At 44.8% G+C, this 21,805-nt stretch overlaps 1 protein-coding gene across 1 annotated transcript; it reads right to left on the minus strand.

Moving 5' to 3' along the window:
• Window positions 1-209: 209 nt before the first annotated feature.
• On the minus strand, window positions 210-21,495 carry LOC142784758 (multidrug resistance protein mrp-7-like). Its single transcript, XM_075883256.1, has 6 exons — window positions 21,291-21,495; window positions 18,721-18,912; window positions 13,473-13,631; window positions 10,933-11,099; window positions 8,419-8,613; window positions 210-327 (listed from the first exon to the last, which is right to left on the minus strand). Exons 1-6 carry the CDS (start codon window positions 21,381-21,383, stop codon window positions 210-212), a joined length of 924 nt encoding a protein of 307 aa, XP_075739371.1. The 5' UTR covers window positions 21,384-21,495.
• Window positions 21,496-21,805: the final 310 nt, after the last annotated feature.

Below are 21,805 nucleotides of genomic sequence, written 5' to 3' on the forward strand. Positions count from 1 at the left end.
AAAAAATAGCCGATAATGAAGGCAAAAAAGTGTGAGGAACGTTTACATTTCAGCCACAGTAGTAGCTGGGCGGATCAGAGGCCTTTAAAAGAAAACGTGAAAATATCCACGACTTCTGTTGTGTAGATGATGAGCTTTAATAAAGTGATATAATACAATAATCCCAAGCACTTGGCAGTATGTGTGTCCTGTAGGGAGATATAACCAACTCATTCTAGCTGTATTCCAGCGCTGAGAGCCATGCTGCGAAACGTGGAGCGTTGATCAGCCATGAGGTCATAAACGGGCCCGTACTCCAGAACTCGGCCATCTTCCATAACGACGACTCTGCGAATAGATTGTGGAATTGTTATTTTTCTGCTACCAATACGTTAAGCGCAAGAAAGCTGGTCCCAGATGTTCATTTTTCAGCACTTCTTTCGAAGGGAGGCACCCACCCACTGCAAGGTGTGGTGCTGAAGGTCGAGAGTACGGGCTTCATTCCTGGACATGCCGTCTACGTTTTCAAGAAGAAATTCAATAAGCAATCAAATCAATTATATTTGTGACCATCAACTATAACCAGAGCAAGTACAATCTATTTATTCATCAGTCTCCACTCCGCCATCCCAGCGTGTATCATAATCATGTAGTGGTTAACTGCAACTGTGAACAAGGCTCCCACGTTGGGAGCCGGAACGTGTTTTTATATTTTGTGTATTTTACCTTGGTCGGCGTTTTTGCTTATTTTGATTTGATTTATATGTGAGGTTTATTGTCCCAAAACCACCATATATGATTATGAGAGACGCTGTAGTGGGGGGTTCAAGAAATGTTGACCACCTGGGGTTCTTTAACGTGCACCCAAATCTGAGCACGCGGGCCTACAGCACTTTCGCCTCCATCGAAAATGCAGCCGCCACCGGGATTTCATCCCGCGACCTGCGGTACCTGCCGTATCGGTGCCCGACGGGTGCTGCGCAGCCCGCCGCGTCGAAAGGTGCTAGAAGAAACGAGACAAGCATCAGGGAGAGCGCCGCCATGACCTCCCAAGGTGTGACACCAGGTTAGAAGCACCAGCTGGTTTGCGCAAGCATACCTGACTGCAAGCGACAACACATCGTTGAATCAGAGGACGAATCAGCTGTCGTCGGGGACCACAACGGGGCGAACCTCACAGATCGAGACATGGACGAGGGTGGTTTCCGCCTTGAGCGACATCGCAAAGATAGGACGGTGGGCATTCCTGTGTTAATTGCTCCAACATCTGAAGGAGCTAACTTGAGGCAAGTGAATCCTATTCACCTATACTCGGAAATTGAAACGATTCTCGGTGGAGCCCCAGTTAAGAGCCGTTTCACAGCACAGGGAGCCCTGCTCTTGGATATAGAGACAGAACATCAAGCTAATATGCTTCTAGAGACCAACACTATCTGCGGCCTTGCCATATCTGCCCGTGTACCACACAGCTACATGAAAAATACCTGCATTATAAAAGGGGTCCCAAAATGGTACTCGGACGAAGAGCTGTTAACCTACCTGAGACCTCAGGGAACATACCACGCAAGAAGAATCATACGACGAGTCCAAACCTCATCCACCGAATCGGAATCAAGGCGCACTGACTTTGTAGTTCTCACATTCGCTCCCAATTCGGAACGTCCAGAGAAGATCAACCTTGGCTTCACCAGACACGAGCTGGTAGACTACGTGGAGACGCCACCACGCTGTTTTAAATGTCAGCGTTTTGGACATGTTGCTAAGTACTGTCGTGGGGAACAAAGGTGTAAGCGCTGTGGGGGGGCCTCATGACTTTAAGACGTGTACAAGTAAAGAAAAACTTGTGTGTGCAAACTGCGGCGGCGACCGCCCAGCTAGCTACGGCCGATGTCCAGCACGAACAGCTGCGCAGCGAAGAAATAAGACCTTTGTCCTCGGCCCGAAGACTGTGAACGAACCATCGCTCACAAAGAAGACGTCCGGCGCGCCACAACATGGCGGTTCAGATAACGAGTGCGCAGGAAATTTTCCGCGCCTAAATCCGACAAGAGCTGGTACTGAGTCAACGCAAGTGCTCAACGCTGGTGAGAAATGTATCACGAAAGAGTCCGCCAAGCGCGCCTACGCTTGAGCAAATCTCAAGTACCATCTGGAAGCCAACAGCAAGAAAACCTCGAGCACGTTATTCGCGCTCTGTTCACAGCACTACGTTCACATGTCGCTAAGATGCCTGCGAGTTCAACGAAGGATATGTTGGAAGCAGTGCTGGCTCTAGAGTCACTGTTACTTTGCTCTGCTTCCACAAACAAACAGTAGAATAATGGCACTGTCTCGCCCACCTGGTCTATTTCGTCCTTCAAAAGTGCCCTTAATAATGCAATGGAACTGTGCCGGTCTTCTAAAACGCCTGTGCGAACTCAACCTTTTCCTGCGCAACATTCCAATACCGATTCTAGCCCTCTCCGAAGCCGGTCTATCGAATGCAAGGATGCTCCCAGGGTACACCCGACACGGCAACCCGAGAAAACGTCGTTTGCAAATGAAACCGCAATGACATACATAAGGCGGGAAATACCTCACGTAGCCTTACCAGTGCAAGACCTCTGTTCCAACTCACTGGAAGTCGCTGCTGGGCAAGTGTGCCTGGGAAACCGAAAACTGAGTGTGGTATCGGTGTACATAAGCCCACGAAAAAAGGTCTCTATGGAGACTTTCCTAAAGGACCTCTGCACTCGATGTCCCGCTCCTCGAACAATCTGTGGGGATTTTAACGCGCACCATCCACTCTGGGGAGATAAGAGTGTAGATTTTCGAGGCAAAGAACTTCTAGCAGCTGCAGATGCTGCAGACTTATGTGTGGCGAACGATGGTAAACCTACATTTTTCAAGTCACCAGACTCATGGAATGCAATAGACCTTGTACTTCACTCCACCGACCTTCTGGTATCATCAACCACGGCTCCAGACAAGATGGGCAGCGACCATTTTCCCATCTTCCCCAATATCCTGGGATTTCGAACTGCTGGTCGACAATTCTGCAATGTAACACGCTGAGACACCTATAGAGAAGTGTTGGACAAATCCACTGGTGAGCTGTTTGCAGATATGTTGCAAAGCAAGCGATCAGCAACTTCATTGCTGAAACTGCCCGACCACTTTCCTGCTCCTGACTTGAAATTGAAGAACCTCTGCGCAGCACGTAGACGAGCGGAGCGAAAAATAATGAGAACAAAAGAAAATTCGTCTGCGAAAACCGAATATAACAGGATAAACGCTGCGATTCGTCACCATACAAAAAAATTAAGACGAAATCAATGGGCCGCTTTCTGTGAGAGTTTATCAACGTTTACGCCCTTCACAAAGATATGGGCAGTAATAAATAGTCTTTCTGGGAAGATCCGAACACACAGGCCATTCGAAGCACTCGCTTTGAAACAAGGGATAGATTTGCAAATCCTTGCGGAGGATTTCGCAGACGTGTACATATCTGGTAGATCAGCAGGAGCGGCGATTCCTCTGTCACCCCAGTTTTTTCACACGATGGATACGCCATTCACCTTCCGAGAGCTGGATATGGCACATAGCAAATTAAGAAGATGCTGTGCCGTGGGTCCCGATTTGATCAGCAATCAAATGCTGACAAATCTACCATATGAGCGAAAAAGGGCCCTTTTGCACAAATTTAATCTTGTCTGGAGCACGGGAGAGATCCCATTTGTTTGGAAGACAGCATGGGTGGTGCCAGTCCTAAAGTCCGGAAAGGATCCTGCGAGCCTCGCGTCATATCGACCGGTATCTCTTACATCATGCGTATCTAAGTTGATGGAAAGATTAATATGTACAAGATTAACTTGGTACCTTGAATAAGGAAGACGATGGCCACCGTGTATGACCAGATTTCGCCCACGACTGAGTGCCCAGGACAGTGTTTTGGACCTATTAAGCCACATCGAACACCACCGCGTCAGCGGACTCTCGACACTCGCCGTCTTCATGGACGTTGCCAAGGCATATGATTGTGTGCTTCAGGCAGGCATCGTGAACGGGCTCCAAGTCATGGGTGTGTCGGGAAATGCTCTTCGGTTCGTACATGAATTTCTCAGAGACCGCTGTGTCCGTGTTAAGCTTGGAAATGTAACGAGCGAAGAGAGACGCGTTTCCCTCGGCGTTCCACAAGAAAGTGTTCTATCTCCCTTGATATTTAACGCTGCCATGGCCAGGCTTCCCGACACTCTGCACTCAGCTCTGAAAGCAGTTAGAATATCCATCTACGCCGATGACATCTGCATTTGGATCTCAGGGTACCAGCACAAACGTTTGGTCCGGATAGCACAGAGCGCAATTTCAATCATTGAGCGTCACTTGTTGACACTTGGCTTATCTTTATCAGCGGAAAAGTCGGCCTTCATGCTCTTCCCGGGAGCGCGACGGAAGTCAACACGTCTGTCGCTGAATATTCGAGGCCACTCACTTTGTTGTGCAACAAGTGTCCGTTTCCTGGGCATTACCATCGACAACAAGCTATTATGGCGACGTGTGGTTGATTGTTTAGTCACTGCATCAGCGCAAAAAATCAACGCTCTTCGTCAATGGCAGGGGTTCGTTGGGGCAACAATCGTATGTCCATGCTTAAATTGAATGATGCGCTTATAACAAGCCACATTCTTTATCAGCTGCCCCTGATATCACCATCACCAAGCCAGTTCGAACGCCTAGAGGCAGTGCACAGAAAGGGTCTTCGCTTGGCGATGGGAGTCCCTCAGGCGGCTTCAAACACGAAGGTCACCAATGAAGCCGAGTCTCCCCCGCTCCGCCTTTTGGCGTCTCAGGCCTTATTGACGCAGCTGTCAAGACTGGGCGAGTCCTTCGCAGACACGGCGCTTCTCCGGCGGCTAAGAGCAAGAACTGGCTCACATTTCAACGCGGCACTAAACACATTTCAATATTTAGGCTTGAAACTGCCTAAACGGTGCCCTATGGGCCCGCCATGGTCTTTTGTGAATGTTGCGTGCCACTTCAGCATACCCAATCTGCTAGCGAAGCGCACCATTCCAGCCGCGGAAGCAAAATTTTTTGCGCTGGACCACTTGAGCACCATGTACCGCGGCCACCTACAAGTGTACACCGACGGATCAGTGTGCACACAGACGGATAGCTGGCTGCGCAGCGGCTTTCTGCATACCCAGCCTGGGCGTGTCATGGTCAGGCCGCCTGGATCGCGTGGTTTCGTCCACAACGGTAGAAAGCGCTGCAATTACGGCGGCTTTGCGAAAACTGCGATCCTTTTCTGCACGAGATGTTGTAGTGCTGACGAACTCCAAATCGGCGCTACAAAGACTGTATCGTGGCCTACCTCAAGAAAAGTTCACCAGGCAATCTATGGCACTAATGAAACACCTAAATGGCAAGAGTTTTAATATAAAGTTCCAGTGGATCCCATCCCACGTTGGCATTGAGGGCAATGAAAAGGCTGATGCCCTTGCATGCGAAGCACGTACATCGTTTCCAAAAATAAGAACTCGCAAGACTTACCAGAACAACAAAGATGTGATACGCAATCATTTCAAGGCGATCTACAAGTTTCCACACCAAGCATGTGTAATTCATGGACTTTCTCGTGAAGAAGCGACGCTGTTGTACCGCATTAGAACCGGCTCCGCATACACCCCGGCCTGATCATTCAAGACTGGGAGATACGCTTCCCCATTCTATGCCTTATGTGGTGACATCGGGGATATTGAACATTTCATTTAGCTTTGCCCACAGTTTTATGCGCAAAGAGCAGCGATGATCCGCACCTTGCGAAAAGGCTGTCATAGGCATCGGACAGTTGATGACATCGTCTTTCCTGAAGGACCCGCGGCAACTAGGAGGAACGTGCAACGAACTTTGTTGGTCTTCCTGCGAGACACTGGGCTGTCTGACACGTGGTGACATTTTCCAAATCCAGGAGATGCTCAGGCGGAACAATTGCCTGCCATGCAGGCCAGGCTAACCCCGCCTGCTGCCACACCCCCACCACCACTACCACCACCACCTTCATCCCACGACCTGCGGGTCAGCAGTTGAGCACCTTAGCCACCAGACTATTGCGGTGGGGCATTTTTGCTATTTTGTATTTTGTAGTGGTTGTGGCGTGATAAACACCAGCAATTTTTATTAGCAATAATTCTCAGAAGCGTTTTCTCCAGTCGATGAAAACAGCCCAAGTTCTATGCGATTAAATACTTAGTATATTATGCGGGGCGTACACGGTGCAGCGTTCGCACGCGCACCATTTCTGTGATTTTTTTGCCGACTAGTGTCAACCAAGCCCACCTCGCTTCACTTTTTTTAGCTGTGCGCCGTATTACGAAAGATTTCTTGTAAACGCTCGTGTGCTACCGTGTGGCATATTCGGGCTATTCATCTAGCTATTAACTTCGTTCTTTGTAGAGATAGAAATGATTACATAAATTTGTTGGGCACCTTTGTTAACTAGATAGCGCAGCTAATTCTACAACTTTTCGGTGGTTGGAACAGGCTCTTCGTGAAGACGGTTCTTGATTGATATGTGGTGTTTAACGTCCCAAAACCACCATATGAGTGAAGACGCTTCTATACACGAGAGCAGGCCGCAGCTCGGTCACAATAGTGTCACGCTGAAAGCTGCATACCATGTGATCTCGGTTATACTATAGAACAAACATACATAACTTTGCAGATATCACAGTCATATGCAGCTGCCATTGCTTGGAGTCGTTATGAAATGCCCCTGTTCGACTTTCAGTGTTCCTGTATTCGCTACTCCTTAAAATGATCCATGTGCTGGCAACGATGGTTGAAAAATGGAAAATGACTGTGCTTAACAGGGTCAACGCGGCACTTTCGCTTGGTGCTGTGCTGGAGATTCGTGATTGTGGCGTTGGTTCGCGTTGCTTCATCAGCATATAGAATTTGATTGGTGAAGCAGCTGAAACATTTGCGTTGTGCGCGCAAACCTCGAGCCTCTTCGACGAATCACTTTATATTTACCTCATGCTGAAGAATCCGTTTAGCAAGTCAGAGGTCGAAGAAGGAAACTGCTCCAGTGTTGCGGGCTTCTCCGAAAGGTGCTTGAATGTTTGCTCTGCGTTGTTACACTGCCTTGACAGTTTTTGAGTAACTACGCTGCGATTTGTGCTGCTGATTGCATGTAGCACGTTCAGTTTCGTTCTGCCGTCAAAAGCTGAATACGCACGCTGTTCACTTGGTTGTAAAATGGAGCTATGTTCGGGCCAGTGTATCTCGAGATGAGGCAAATCATAGTTTCGACTGTAATATGAGTCCTTCTTCATTTTCGTGTGCCAGTCCATGTCTTAATTTTTCTAATGAATAAGGCCGTGTGCTTACGAACACTCACTTGTTCATGCATGCAGTTGTTTATATTCTAAGCAGATATATGCAGGCAAACTACGCACGATACGAATGCACCGACGTGATATTACATATACGCACGAACATACACGTACGCACGCGCGACCTTCACGCATTCGTTTGTGTGCGTGTACACACGAGAATTAAAAAAAATAAGAGTGGAGGGAAGGATATCACATCGGCTTAGTTTGGGCATGGGCAGCATGACCACTTGCGCAGAGAAAAAGCATATGAAAAATACATTCGCACACGTCACGCAACAAATTTTATAAAGCTCTTGCATATATAAACGAAAGTATACTCCGCGCTTGTAAAAGCCTGAATACTGATAAGAATGCACATACGCTCACGCTCTATGATGGCGTACTCACCGAGGAGAATGAAGTCGTCACGAACAAATTCATTAGAAAAACCACCGTAGTGTCCGTCACCTTATTTTCAATGTGTTAGTTTTTCGGGTTTTTTATGCGTGCCGTTCTCAGTCACGCGTCATCTGCATCCCTCGAAAAATGATAGAATGACACGTTTTATTCTTTACACCACAATGCCACGCATTGCGGCACTCTGCAATGGTCTTTAGACATCGCTTTCCTTTTTTGCGGGCTCGCGCGTGCGGCATGTCAAAAATTAGGAAACTATGCGGCCGATTCTCAACGCGCGCTTCGTGGCCACACATCTCTTTTCAATGTTTACCGTGCTAGCACCTTTTCGAGGCGTGGCCACTAGGTGGCGAGAGCTCAGTTGAAGCCACGAATAGTGAAGTGGGAGCGGTATATCATGTGAAGACATTTATAGAAAAAAATACTTTGATACTCATGTAAACCAAAGCGATTTAAGAACCAATGAGGTATAGAGCTATGGCTGGCTTATATTTCTCTTTTTTACTGCGGTAATTTTTCTCTGGACTGAAACAACAACACTGTAGTGAAGATGCTCCAGAATACTGCCCTGGTGTCACCAGGACAATGATATTTAGAGCTACGTTTTCGAGTTATTTAGAATATGTTCTGAATGGAGTTCGGAAAATGGTGCACTCCTAATCACCTGTCATAATCAAGGATGGTGTCGATGCGGTGTGCTACGGTGATCAGTGTGCAGTGCGAGAAGCATTCACGAAGAGTCGTTTGCACCCGGTGGTCTGTGTCTTGGTCCAACTGTGAAGTGGCTTCGTCGAGCACCAAAATCCTTGTACCTCGAAGCAGGGCACGCGCGAAGGACACGAGTTGCCTCTGCCCAGCACTGAAGGAGGTAAAATTTTAAAAATAAATATTAAAGGATGCATAACAACATCAGAATGACTATAAAAATTATCACAACAGGCATTCAAACAAGCGGCAAGAAAATCGAGCTTCTGTGATGGCACATACGATGAGTTATAACGTCTACGTCTGTTCGCATCCCTGTTGAGCCGATCGCACAACTACATGGGTCGTAAAATAAAGAATGAGCCTTGGTTTGGTGCCCTTTTTTTAAAGTAAGCTGTGTGGACTCTGAGTGTTGTATTTTATTTGAGGTACTAATTAATGGTCAAAACGCAGTGGTCCCTGGCTTATGGGTATCTAATCGCTTCAAACATGGAACGCCTGAGCGAATGTGAGGGGCGTCGAGAGATATGTCAAACGCCATATAAAGTGTCAAGGTGAGAGCCCTAAATGTGGCATCAATAGCTAAATATAACGTTCAGCGTCAACGCATTGTATTGTTGGGACGAGCGATGCAAAAAATTATTACGCGACATCTGGCGGTATCACGTCAGTCTAACGTCACCGCCATAATATGACTACGTTCTTATGATATCGCCGTGATGTAACTCGACAAACTTCACAAAATTACGTCATAAGGTGACGGTAAAAGGTGCTAGAACGACGGAGGCAATGCGAAACCTTGTCAAGTGCCTCCAATCTTTGATGCAATGCAAAAAATCTCGTAAGGTGGAGTAAGTGTTCCAATGGCAGCTACGCTGTATCTCCAAAAGGACTAAGAATAAAAAATAGCTTTTGCCTTAGAGTTATGTGAAGTGAATGCACGAAGGACTTTCTTATTTTTGTGTGATGAAGTAAATGCGCGCTTGAGAGTCTTTAAGTCCATTACTCGCGCATGAATATTTCGTGATAAGCGCGTTTTAATATCCCTGACACTTGCCAGCAAGAAATTACTGTTAGCCCACGTGGATCAAAAGTTACTTGAAAAAACGGGGAATGCCAAGACCTGCTTCAATAACTGTTGTAATGATGAGCACGAGCACGAATTTGACCTTGTGCACACAAGACAGGGATAACTTTGTTGACGGGAAAAATGAATATCACGAATTTCACATCCGCATACTGTACGGACGGTTGGCCTGTGAAGATGGAGCATATATACCTCTGTTTATTGTCGACTTAAGACGGTCTATTCAATAAATAGTCCTAAGTTAGTCGCTGAGCCTGTCATAAACTTTAACTGGTGTTGGCCGCCCGTGTATCCCTCCTTCACATATAGTGGACTAGAAACTATAGTCGGGCTTGCAATACTCCTCAGCCGCTTACGTGCTTGGAGACTACGCACACATAAGGCGGGCAATTGTTTTTAGGGGCGAAGCTCCTTAAGGCGTGGGTCTGTTCATTCGTTATATGTATGTATGTATGTATGTATGTATGTATGTATGTATGTATGTATGTATGTATGTATGTATGTATGTATGTATGTATGTATGTATGTATGTATGTATGTATGTATGTATGCATGCATGCATGCATGCATGTATGTATGTATGTATGTATGTATGTATGTATGTATGTATGTATGTATGTATGTATGTATGTATGTATGTATGTATGTATGTATGTATGTATGTATGTATGTATGTATGTATGTATGTATGTATGTATGTATGTATGTATGTATGTATGTATGTATGTATGTATGTAGTATGTATGTATGCATGTATGTATGTATGTATGTGTGTATCTAGTACGTAGCCACTGGTGGCACATACCCGCGCTAGAACAAATATGAGTCACAGGGGATGCGAGATGGGAGAGGGCGCTACTTGGAATGTTCACTATATGGACGCACGGACGGATGGACATACAGACTAGCACATGGAGAGATGGATGGATAGACGCGCGGACGTATGGATGGTTCGACTCACGAACAGACAGACAGATACATAGATGGATGGACTCACGGACAGACGCACGGACATACAGACGGACGCATGGATGGATGCACGGATGATCATGCGGGCGGACGGAATCAAGAACGAACGGACGAACGGAAGCACGGACGGGCTGATGAATGTTTCGCCTTACTCATCATCATTCACTCCATGAATATGCTGTGATTTTTTTCCTATCCCTATACTGCTTTGCTGCAAAAACGCAAATGCAAGCTCTGACTTTGATTTATTGTGGTCACCTATGCGTCAGTGATGATCAGAGTCATGAGTTAACACGAGTAACGTCTTAACTTAGCGTTGAAGGTGTTGCAGACATGAAGTAAATACGTGACTACCAGTATCGTATGAAATCTGCGAATACGCGACTACCAGTATCGTATGAAATCCGTCTCACTCACCTTAGGTTTTCACCTTTCTCAGCTATTAAAAGGGAGAGACCACCCTGATTGCTTTTCGTGAATTCTTCAAGCCCGACCTTCCGCAAGGCACACCAGAGCTCCGTGTCAGACTTGCTACCTTGCGGATCCAGATTCTCACGCAGGGTGCCGCAGAAGAGCGATGGATCCTGCGGAACAGAAAACCAAATTGTTTGCCCTGTCACTTTTAATGAAAAGTTTGACAATGACGCATGTCAGCATGAATACGTCCTACGTTAATGAGGCATGTGGCGAGAAGTGTATGATGATGAGCTATGTCGATGTCTTGATCTCCGACCATGTTAACCGGAAGGCATGAATCTACCCATCTTCCCAAGAGCTCACAAATGCAAAAACGAAGACGACAAACGCAAAGCCGAGCGAGTGGATCACCTTTTAACTGCTGGGTTGCATCTTCAGATAAATCAGAACCGACTCCGAAGTTCTGTCGATTTTGACTTCACTGACACGTCGCAACTCATCGATACATCGCAATCGACATTGGTCCTGTCGGTATTGATACTGGCAAAGCAGGGAGTATCCAAAAGTGGCACGGCGTGGGTCAATGGCCTTCCAGTGACACGGTGTACCAGTGTGGTGTATCCCTTGTGCAACCCAGTGGCGGAACGGTCGTCTTCCGGTCATGTTTGTTCCTCAAGCTCGCCATTTTATTTCTTCAGTGTGCACCTTTGGGGAGCAATGGCTGCGCAACCGGAACAGATTGTACTCCATCTTACAAGAATAGATAGCACTGTAATATTGTTTTGTTGGTGATAAAGATTGCGTGGCTTATAGTTGCAAACCACTTCGTGATTACAATAATTTCTCTGGCACCCCTCGTTCATTGCCTTGGTGCTAACTCACTTTCTATCAGGGAACGACACAATTATTAGCACCAACGCGCGGCTACAAAGATCAGAAAACGTCGACTGTAAGTGCAGCTGGCAGTGTTTCCTTGAAGGTTGCGTAAAAAATAACGTGGAAATCGTGCATTTTCGCGGCATGTACTGGGACTCCCATCTTAGATTATCAGTGAAAATAAATTGCACTGTACTGTAGGAAAGCGATGTCAAACGCTGTTCAGGAGGTTATATCTGCTCTCTTGAGAATTATAATTGTCTTCTTGCTCAAACGGTATTTCCAGTGAGCCTTTGTGCTCTTGTCACCTACTCAACGCTTATGGCTGAAGGCTATTTATCGGGACTGTTTTCAAACGCCCACAAAACGCCATTTTCACTTGCCCCATCCTGTGTTCCTACATTTTGCTGTGAGTCGCACCACCAGTTGATTTTTTCTTACTATCAATATTAAAAAAAGAGATAGAACATAGGAAAGGTAGAAAGGTTAACTAGATTACGCCGTGTTTTCTACACTACATAGAATAAGAGAGTAAAAGGGAGAAAGAGAGAAAAGGAGATGGTCGCGTATACATTGCACACCACCCACATAGTGCAGGCTTTCACAGGCAGTAGCTCAGTGACACTGCCTTCCACTATTGTTGAAGGGCTGGTGTGGCTTTGTCCACTTATGTGGTGTAAGCCCTGAACCCATGATTGTTTCCCAAGAGAAGAGACAATTATCCATTCTCCTCAAGGCCCACTAAAAGAGTCCGGTGATCTTGTTAAAAGTCGGGGCAGTGACACAATGAAGGAAGAGAGATATGCAAGAAAAGGCAATGATGTTAACCAGACTTGCTTCTGTTTTGCTACCCAGCACTGGGAGAAAGCGTTAAAGGGGGAGAGTTGTAGAAGAGAGAGAAGAAAAATACACATGATCACGAGTATGCTTGAGGGAGTGCATACAGTCTACAGAGTTGTTGAGTTCAGGTACTTCAGCACTTCAGTTGCGAAAGATAATAAAGTTTGAAAGCACTCTCAGAGCAGACGTCCAAGGTCCTAGTTTATTCTGTACGGAAAATGGCCGGGAGTCGAGTTGTTTAAAAACTACCCGGAACGATCATTGCTAGACGTCAAAGCGAGCGCAGCTACACAGGACGCGCTCGATGGTATTTTCAACTCCACATGAGTCGCATGCGGAAATGTCCACCATACCGAGCCGAAACGAGTGCGAATCGTTGAATGTAACACCCAACAAAAGGCGGCATAACAGTGCCGCATCACAGCGGGCAAGTTGTCAATGTAGCTGTTCAAGTGATTTTAAGAGTTCATTAAAGCTATCCGACTCGAAGATCATGTCAAGTGTGAGTCAACCTAATCAAACTCTCTATACCGAACGAATATATGCATTGACAATGATAATGGCTGATTGCTGTGATCAGTGTTCTGGATTTCCTTTTTCAAATTAGTCTCTTTTTGGGTAGTCAGAGTAGCCAGTGTTTTAGTGCGTTAGAGAGCAAAGTCAGAAGACCACATCGAACAATATGTGTGTAGTGTCGATTTTTCAAATGAGTGGTTACGATTTTTTTCCATATAAGTCAAATCAGTCACATCACTAGCATATATGTTGCAAAGTGTCCGCGCCCCCCCAAATAAAAAAGCATGTGCGTCACTCTGTCGGCTCACCTGTGGTATAACTGCTACGGCCGAGCGCAGCTTCTTCAGCGGCACATTGCCGATATCGATACCGTCAATAGTAATAGATCCGGACGTCCGCTGAATTATTCGCAAGAGGGCTAGCACAAGCGTCGACTTTCCAGCCCCTGTTCTTCCCACAACAGCTACCTGGAATTGAGAGACATGCGCATTTTTTTCCGAATACCAACTACGTGATGGGAATGCAGGTCTGTAGTTTGGTGCCTTGCTTAATAGCTAACTATTAGAACTGCTACACTTATACTTGTAAGAAATATGGTTGAATTGTGAATACATTCTAAAACTACATTTCTTCAGTACGAGTTGAAAGCTCATATTGAGGGGGGCTTTCATCCGTTGCAATGCCAAGCAAGCAACAGTACAATCACCGTAATTTAGTTAAATGGCACTGATATATTTTTCTGCTCATAGACGACACTACAGAATTATCATTGCGTGCTTTCATGCTTCAGCATGTTGTTAAAGGCAAGCGTCATCAATACCCGCGGGTATACTACACATATCATCCCGGAGAAGAGGACATCGAGGCAGGAAATGTCTTGGTGGTACTAGTTAGCTGTTTTCGGCCGCCAGTGTAGCGAGCTTGCTCGTTTAGTTTGAATTGATGAATTAGATTGTGGAGCCTATGTTTACGCACCCAGCTCTTACGTCTGAATCTACTTATATAGAGGGGTACTGATGCAAGTTTTGCACTTATCGTTTTTCTGCGTCAACTTATGGGCCAAGCAACCGAGAACGTAGCAAATGTGCCGGTGAGCATGCGTGAGCCCTGAAAAATGATCTACAACGCGCTTTTAAAAGCTGGTTTTGGTTCTTCTTGTACTCTGACGTCACGACTTGGTATGAGCAGCGCCAGCAGGTGGTATGTTCACGCGTAAGTTTCGCGACATATCTATGTCCGCGCATCGCTTGAGGGATAGTCTGCTTCGTGTCCTGCGCACAGCACGTATGGCGACTGTCTTGGCCGGGGGACACAACTTTGGGAGGGCATCACATTTGAGGCGAAGATTTTTCGTTTAAAATCAGAGGTCGGTCAGCAACTGCATGCAGTGAGTGTACGCGTCCGGAGTGAAATGCAGCGAACAGACTCAACTCCGCTTGGTTAGCAAACAGTCTCTGCCTTACCCCGTGCAGCGCACGAAGTCGACCCCCGCTTGTCTCAGTGCTGGATCAGACGGGAATTAGTGGAACTTCCACCTATTGTCCACCGTTCACTGGCACAAGACTTCACACAGCAAAATAAAGGTGCCATAACAACAAATTTAAAATCAAACAATATCCTTTGCCCTCGCGTCGCCCTCGTTATCTAGTGACTAAGGTACTCGGCTGCTCACCCGTAGGTCGCGGGATCAAATCCCGGTTGCGGCCGCTTCATTTTCTATGAAGGCGAAAACGCTGTAGGCCCATGTGCTCTGATTTTAGCGCACATTAAAGAACCACAAGTAGTCAAAATTTCCGTTGTCAAATTTATAGCTTTTTTTTGATGAAACAGAATAGTACTTCTAGGTAGTTTTAATTTGAGACGTGGAAAGAAAAAGCAATTTCATTTTCTTTTAAATAATAAATTCGTATAACGCTTCTTAAGATAAATAAAAAAACATGCTTGGGCCATTGTTGAAGGGCGTGCTTGTAATGTCATGCCTGTTTGCATACGCCCACAAGAAACGCTGCAGTATTTTGTTCCTTCGCCTGTCATCTGCACTCTGAGGACCAAAATCGCGCTCTTGCTCAGTGCATGATTCCTCAGGTTTGTGACATGACTTGAGGGAGACAGTATTACTGAACTTACGAAGGATGTGAAGAACATCGGATAAGTACTGACTTCTGTGGTCTTCGGGCGATTGCGGTAATCGAGGGGACAACTCGTGGAGCGCGGAAAGGCGAACGCATTCTACAGTGTGCAAAAAAGTACCTACTGTGCCAGAGTGCGCGGATTTTTGTAAGTACTGAGCTATTGATTGCTTGAATCAATATTGATTGCTTTCTCACTTCACTCTAGAAAGCCGAAAGAACAAGTGGTCTCTCCCATAGAAATAAGTAGAAATGCATGGCTTTGTAAAATTTATGCCCATGGATTCGCGTGAATGAGTGTTTTCTGCACTCCTCAATATGGGAGCAATGTAGGCTTTTCTGTGCGCCTCGGTGCTACAGTGCTATGGCACTGGGATGCTGACCCAAAAGTCACAGGTTCGACCTTGGCCGAAGCTTTCGCATTCCAGTGGAGACTAAAGGCCCGTCTACAGCAGGATGTCACTACAGGTTAAGGAAAGCGAGGTTGCCCCACCGCAGTGGTCTAGTGGCTTAGGTACTCGGCTGCTGACCCGCAGGTCGCGGGCTTGAATCCCGGCTGCGGCGGCTGCATTTTCGAAGGAGGAGAAAATGCTGTAGGCCCGTTGCTCAGATTTGGGTGCACGTTAAAGAACCCCAAGTGGTCGAATTTTCTGGAGCCATCCACTACGGTGTCTCTCATCATCACAAGGTGGTTTTGCGACGTTTAACTTCACATATCAATCAATCAAGGAAACCGAGGTTGCCAAAATTTCATCAAACCTGCGCCGCTATCCCGTACTCCCTAATCATATCGTAGTTTTCGCTCGTGTAGGCAGTGCACTACAACCTAAGTGGTTCGAAATAGGAATGTCTTCTTTCTGAAAAATGTTAATACGAACTGTAATGAACAGAACATGCCTTCACCTTCTGCATTATTCTAAATTTTGTCGGCGTGGCTCGCAATAAAAACTTCAGACACGTCTCTGGTGATGGCGGATTTCGGCAGCTTGCACTTTCCTGTAATTTGGTTGATTACAAAAAAGACACTGTAATATCTAAACATTTCTATTTCGTTTTCAAACGGCTTAATATTCGTTTATTTAGTTATTGTTTGATTGATATTCATTAAAAATACTGCTTGCCTAGATAAACGAGATGTAGCAGAAGTGCGCACATGAGTTAGTAAATTAGGCAGTGATCATACGATTACGAGTATCACACAAGGTTGTTTGGCCATTCAGCCACGAAAATTTCAGAATGTTTTTTTTTTACGTAAGGAACCATATAGGCTGTTCCATATGCCAAGAATGCTTGAAAAAAAAAGAACGCCTAAAACAATCCACAAATGGCTGAAAAGGAACAATACTTAGTGGGTGCAATCAGCGCGTGGCACATCTAGTGAAATGACTGAAAGAAATCGGAGCCTGAATAAACCTATAGCAGTGTAACACTTATGCAGCAAAGTGACACGGCGTGGACGATCCAGTGGCTCTTACAATAAAGTGCATGCGTGAGATTAAAGAGAAGCTTTGCGATTACATCGGCGAAAGTTGAACCATATTGCTTTCCTTTGTATCACCTCAAGCTTATTTATGTTAAGTGCAGTGTAGGGGGACCATACCACTTGGGCGTACTTTATTAAAGGCATTACGAGGACAATGTAAGCGGTTTTTTACAGTTTTTGGTTGAGGACTTGTGAGTTCGTTTTAAGTATCTAAATTACCTAAAGGGCCTAGCGCAAATCGTTTCAGTGTGAAGGTTGGGCTTGAGATGTTCAGTAAAGGTAATTCCAAGATATTTCGAGGTATTGACAGAATTGACGTAGTGCTTATTGTAAACATAACTGAAATCTAGTGGCTATTTTCATTACTAAAGATAATTTGTACAGTATTTTGGTAATTGATACTTCTTTACCATGCAGTGCCCAAGCCACACAAAGGACGTCAATACATTGCTAAGACCCTCTTGATGCCGTTTGTTGGTTACAGTGACAGCACGTAGTCATTGTTACTTTGATGTTCAGTTCACGTAAGTTTGTTCTTTATCGCAGATTGATACTATTTAATACGTAGAATTCAGGATCGCCTCATGTTTTGAAGGATGCGTTTCTTCTTTTTGTTGTTGAAAAACGTCACCATTATGCGGAAGTTTCAAAAAAAAACGAACCAAACAAACCAACCCGAGCAAAAAAAAACACATACATGCTTTACGTCAGTGATCTTTCTTTTTGAAAGGATATTGGTCACTTCTGCCTAACGTTTGCTTAAGCTATGAGGCTGTAGACTATTTTACGTAAGACACATGGGCGCCGCCATCTTAGGCTGCGGAACGAATGTTTTCTTTGCCTTTGGCCCCGCCGCGGCGGTCTAGTGGCTAAGGTACTCGGCTGCTTACCCACATGTCGTGGGTTCGAATCCCAGCTGCGGCGGATGCATTTCCGATGGAGGCGGAAATGTTGTAGGCCCGTGTGCTCAGATTTGGGTGCACGTTAAAGAACCTCAGGTTGTCGAAATTTCTGGAGCCCTCCACTACGGCGTCTGTCATAATCATATGATGGTTTTGGGACGTTAAACCCCACATATCAATCAATTCTTTGCCTTTGTTCCTCGAGACATGATCTGGTCAGATTAAAAACGCCGAGTTCACCAACTGAACCATTGTCATTCGTATACGTCCACTGTGGCAGTGCTCTTTTTGTTGCTCATAATAAAAAATGGCAAGGATAACACACCAATATGGGGGCCTTAAAACTCGTTTGTGAAACAGTGTGCCTTGAACGGTAAAACTCAAAGTACCAACCATTCTATCATGACATTATTCCTTGTTGAATATGAGTATATTGCTACAGAGAAAGTTCGTGTTGTCATAATCATTTTTGATAAGAATCAGCGTGTACAGTTTTGCACGGTGCTTAGAAAAGTACATGCAGGTACATCGTTGAAACAGCAGTTCGCTGTATTGCTACGATGCTCTGTCGGCTGTGGGTCAGCGTAGCTTTTACTAACTCATTCAGTTACTGCATTGGTACGGCTGACTTATCCTATTATTAAAACTCTTGACTGCGTCTAAGAAACTGCCCCAACTTAAAAAAAAATCACTGGGCTCTTCAGTGTATTTAAAAAAGGTTAATAATTTAGAGTACTTTGTATCCTACTACCGGATGATTAAATTCCTTCTCAGGAGAAGATCTTAGGCGCGTGGTACTCAAGTACATCAGCCTAGAAAGCTACCCGGGCCCTTCTACAATTCTTGATGACAAGGTCAATGAGCGACTGCCTGTAAAACGATGTGGAATGTGCGTCTCTTTTTCTTTTTCTCTCTCTTGTTGTCTGTTATTTTTATTTCTCCACACTTAGCATAGCAAACTGGTCGTAGTGTAGTAGACTTCGCATTTTTTCTTACATTCTTTCTTCCTATCTGCTTAAACTATAGAGTCCAAAATCCTGACCTTTTCTCCTGCGTACGCCTCGAAGCAGATGTCTTTGAGAGCGTCTTCTTGAATGCCAGGTCGATAGGATGCACTCAAATGCTGAAATTTCACGACACCCCGGCTGGGCCAGAGGCCGTCGTATGGTTCAAGAAAAAGGCGAGGATTCAGGATCTTAAGTTCACAAGAAGTGCTTAGGCCACATGATGCGTCCTGGGTGAGAAAAATAGAAATGTGTGTTCAATGTCAAACATTTCATCGGAATGCGTAACCAAACAAGTTAAAGATTTCATTGCCTGGGCAGGACAGGGTGCAAGACAGTGAGTAGGCTTAAAAAACAAATTATGTAATTTCGCCAGCGTTATGCTTGAGAATGCACATCTTTTATAGAAAAATTGTCTCCTGTTTCGAAAGCATAGATAGAAGCTGCAACTTTCGAGGGCTAAAGCCTGTTTGGAAGGGGCAGACGACTGCCGTTCTGTTTTCCACAAAACAAAACTTTTGCAATTTAGAGTGAAGAGAACGCATTCGCAGCTAAAGCGCATGGCGAATCTTCTCATAAGACTTTTTGCTTCCAGCGTTAGCCATTATACTTTCCACTCGCTTCGGTTCTCTTTAAAAACTTGTATAGGTAAAAACAAAACAGAACACCAAACCAAGTTTTAAAAAACCTGTTACGAAGCAATCACATATTCTTACAATTTGTTTTTGAATGAGGAAAACTAACGTAACTTCATTCAGAGGCAATTACCTAAGGGATGCGTAGCCTTTTTTGCCGTTATTTTTGTTTCTCATAAAGGTGTTTTGAGCACGTGCTTCACGGTACGTGTTTGCGCATGCGTATGTTATTCCACGAAACGTGTTTTAATTTCACATTCTACATGTGCCCCTTGTCTGTGCCACGTTGCTCCATAAGCGTCCCTCCTTCTCTTTTCTTTTACATTTCGGCGGTGGCTGGCTGCAACATTAAGACCAAGTTGCCAAATGTTTTGCATTGAAATAGCTACAAAAGCAATTGCTGTGCTGGACGAATTCGTGTGCTGCATGCTATATAAAATAAACTGCAGCAGAACAGATATTTTACGCACTTCATTTAACACTTAATGTATTAATTACTTCTTGGAAAAAGAGCAACGCAGGGACAAACGCATGAGGTGCTAAACTTGTTCATGAGCGCTGCCATTACCTAGTTTGAAGAAGAAATAAAATAGAGGAAACTCAAGTATCTTAATCATTAAAATACTATGCGTATCCACAATGAGGATAAACACAGGGAAGTCCAAAGGTATGCAGAAAGAGAGCGAAAAAAACTGAGAGAGGGCGTGGCAGCGAAACCTGTGTTGCACCTTGGTATTTATCGACATGAAAACGAAGGGGCTCGTAAACACTTGTGAGCACCAAAAAAAGCTGTGACATACTTTCTTTACCGTCTAAAACCCGACATAAGCAATTCTCGAACACACAAGAGAAAACGTACATGTTGTTACTTTCAACAAGTTTATATTTCTGAGGCGCACAGCTTCTGGCACTCACCTCGCAGTGATCAGAGACAGCGTTCACAGCAATTGCTTGTAGAAAAAGATTTAAGATTTTTCTCATAAATTCAGCTCGAAGTTTCAAGTTCATTCTTGCATGGTCAGTGTAGATTGCACCCAGTTGTGGCATTTTTACAAATGCTTAGCACAAACGCTATTGTGTATTTGTTTATTCTGCTCAATCATCTATGGCCGATCAGCTTAGGAAAACCTTACGTCCACTTTAGATCCGTCGTTTATTATGCACGCGTAGAGCACTTCATGCGATATAAACCTAACCACGTGGATCGCATGTGTTTGGGTAATAGCCGAACTTCGTCCTGTTACAGCCAATAACAAAAATTTATCCCGAAATAAATACATTTCCTGATAATTTTTTTATGAAAAAAAACTCAGGAGTTTCGAAAGATAAAAAAGCGCTGCAGTCGACATTAGAGACCGATGAGTAACGTCTTCACGATCGTGAAAAAAGCTGTCTTTTTGCTTTTCAAATAACTTATTTGCAGTCTATTCTGCTAAAGCATATAAAAATCACAGCATATTCACGGAGGGAATGATGATGAGTGGGTCAAGGCATCGGTCAGTCAGTCCGCGCTTCCGTCTATCTGTTTGTTCTTGCTTCCATCCGTGCGTCCGTTCATGAGTTTGCACGTCGAACCTACAGACAATGGACGGACGCAACCAGGGGATGAATCACGGTTTGTCGATAAAACCCTCCATAGCTTCACCCCACTCATCATCATCCACTCCGTGTATATGTTGTGAGATGGTTACCACTTACATGCACACAAACAGGTGAAGACCGACCCACTCGTTAAGAATCTTCGCCCTTAAAAGGTTACAGAACTTCCTTGCTAGCAATTGTAAACTGCTATGCATTCACGGTAACCTATTCAATTGAAGAAGCGTGTATATGACAAATAGTCCACGTGTATTGCGTACTTTACTATGAAGAGCTGTAATCAGCTGTCCCTCGGCAAAGTTCATAAACGCAGTAATGCTGAGACGGCTATTAATTTGGAATTTATGAGATTCATCGTGGTTGACTCGTCATACCTCTTCGACTGGTAGTTCCGTGTATTCCAGTGCTCGTTCTAGTGCCACAAATGATAAGACGCCCCAAAATATGACCAAGGATACACCAGTCATTGCGAATGGTACCTTTAACAAACAAAAATTGCAAGTTAAAAAAAGAACACCGTGATTACACACGCGCTATACATAATATAATACAGCGATGTTCGCCAGAGACACTAACAGAGTTACCAAATGCGACCGAGCAAACAAGGGAATGCTCATCACAAAAGAAGTCGAAAAATGCAGATGGCAATTTCTCACTTTTGAAAATACTTTTAACTTGTAAAAATGTTACTCAACTACGTGTGAGAGAGAGTTTAAAGAATCACCTAATTGTTTTTTGCAGCGAAAGTATACGCAACTATGCCTGAAAGCACATAGGTGTTTTAAGAACTGTCTCCAGTATAGCCTCAATTTGGTGGAAGACAACCAATCATTATTAACGTTACTAGAAGATTCCCTCATTGTATGTTGGGACGCAACAGGCATACGTA

This window comes from Rhipicephalus microplus, unplaced genomic scaffold, assembly GCF_043290135.1.
Source record: "Rhipicephalus microplus isolate Deutch F79 unplaced genomic scaffold, USDA_Rmic scaffold_15, whole genome shotgun sequence".
Taxonomy (NCBI): domain Eukaryota; kingdom Metazoa; phylum Arthropoda; class Arachnida; order Ixodida; family Ixodidae; genus Rhipicephalus; species Rhipicephalus microplus.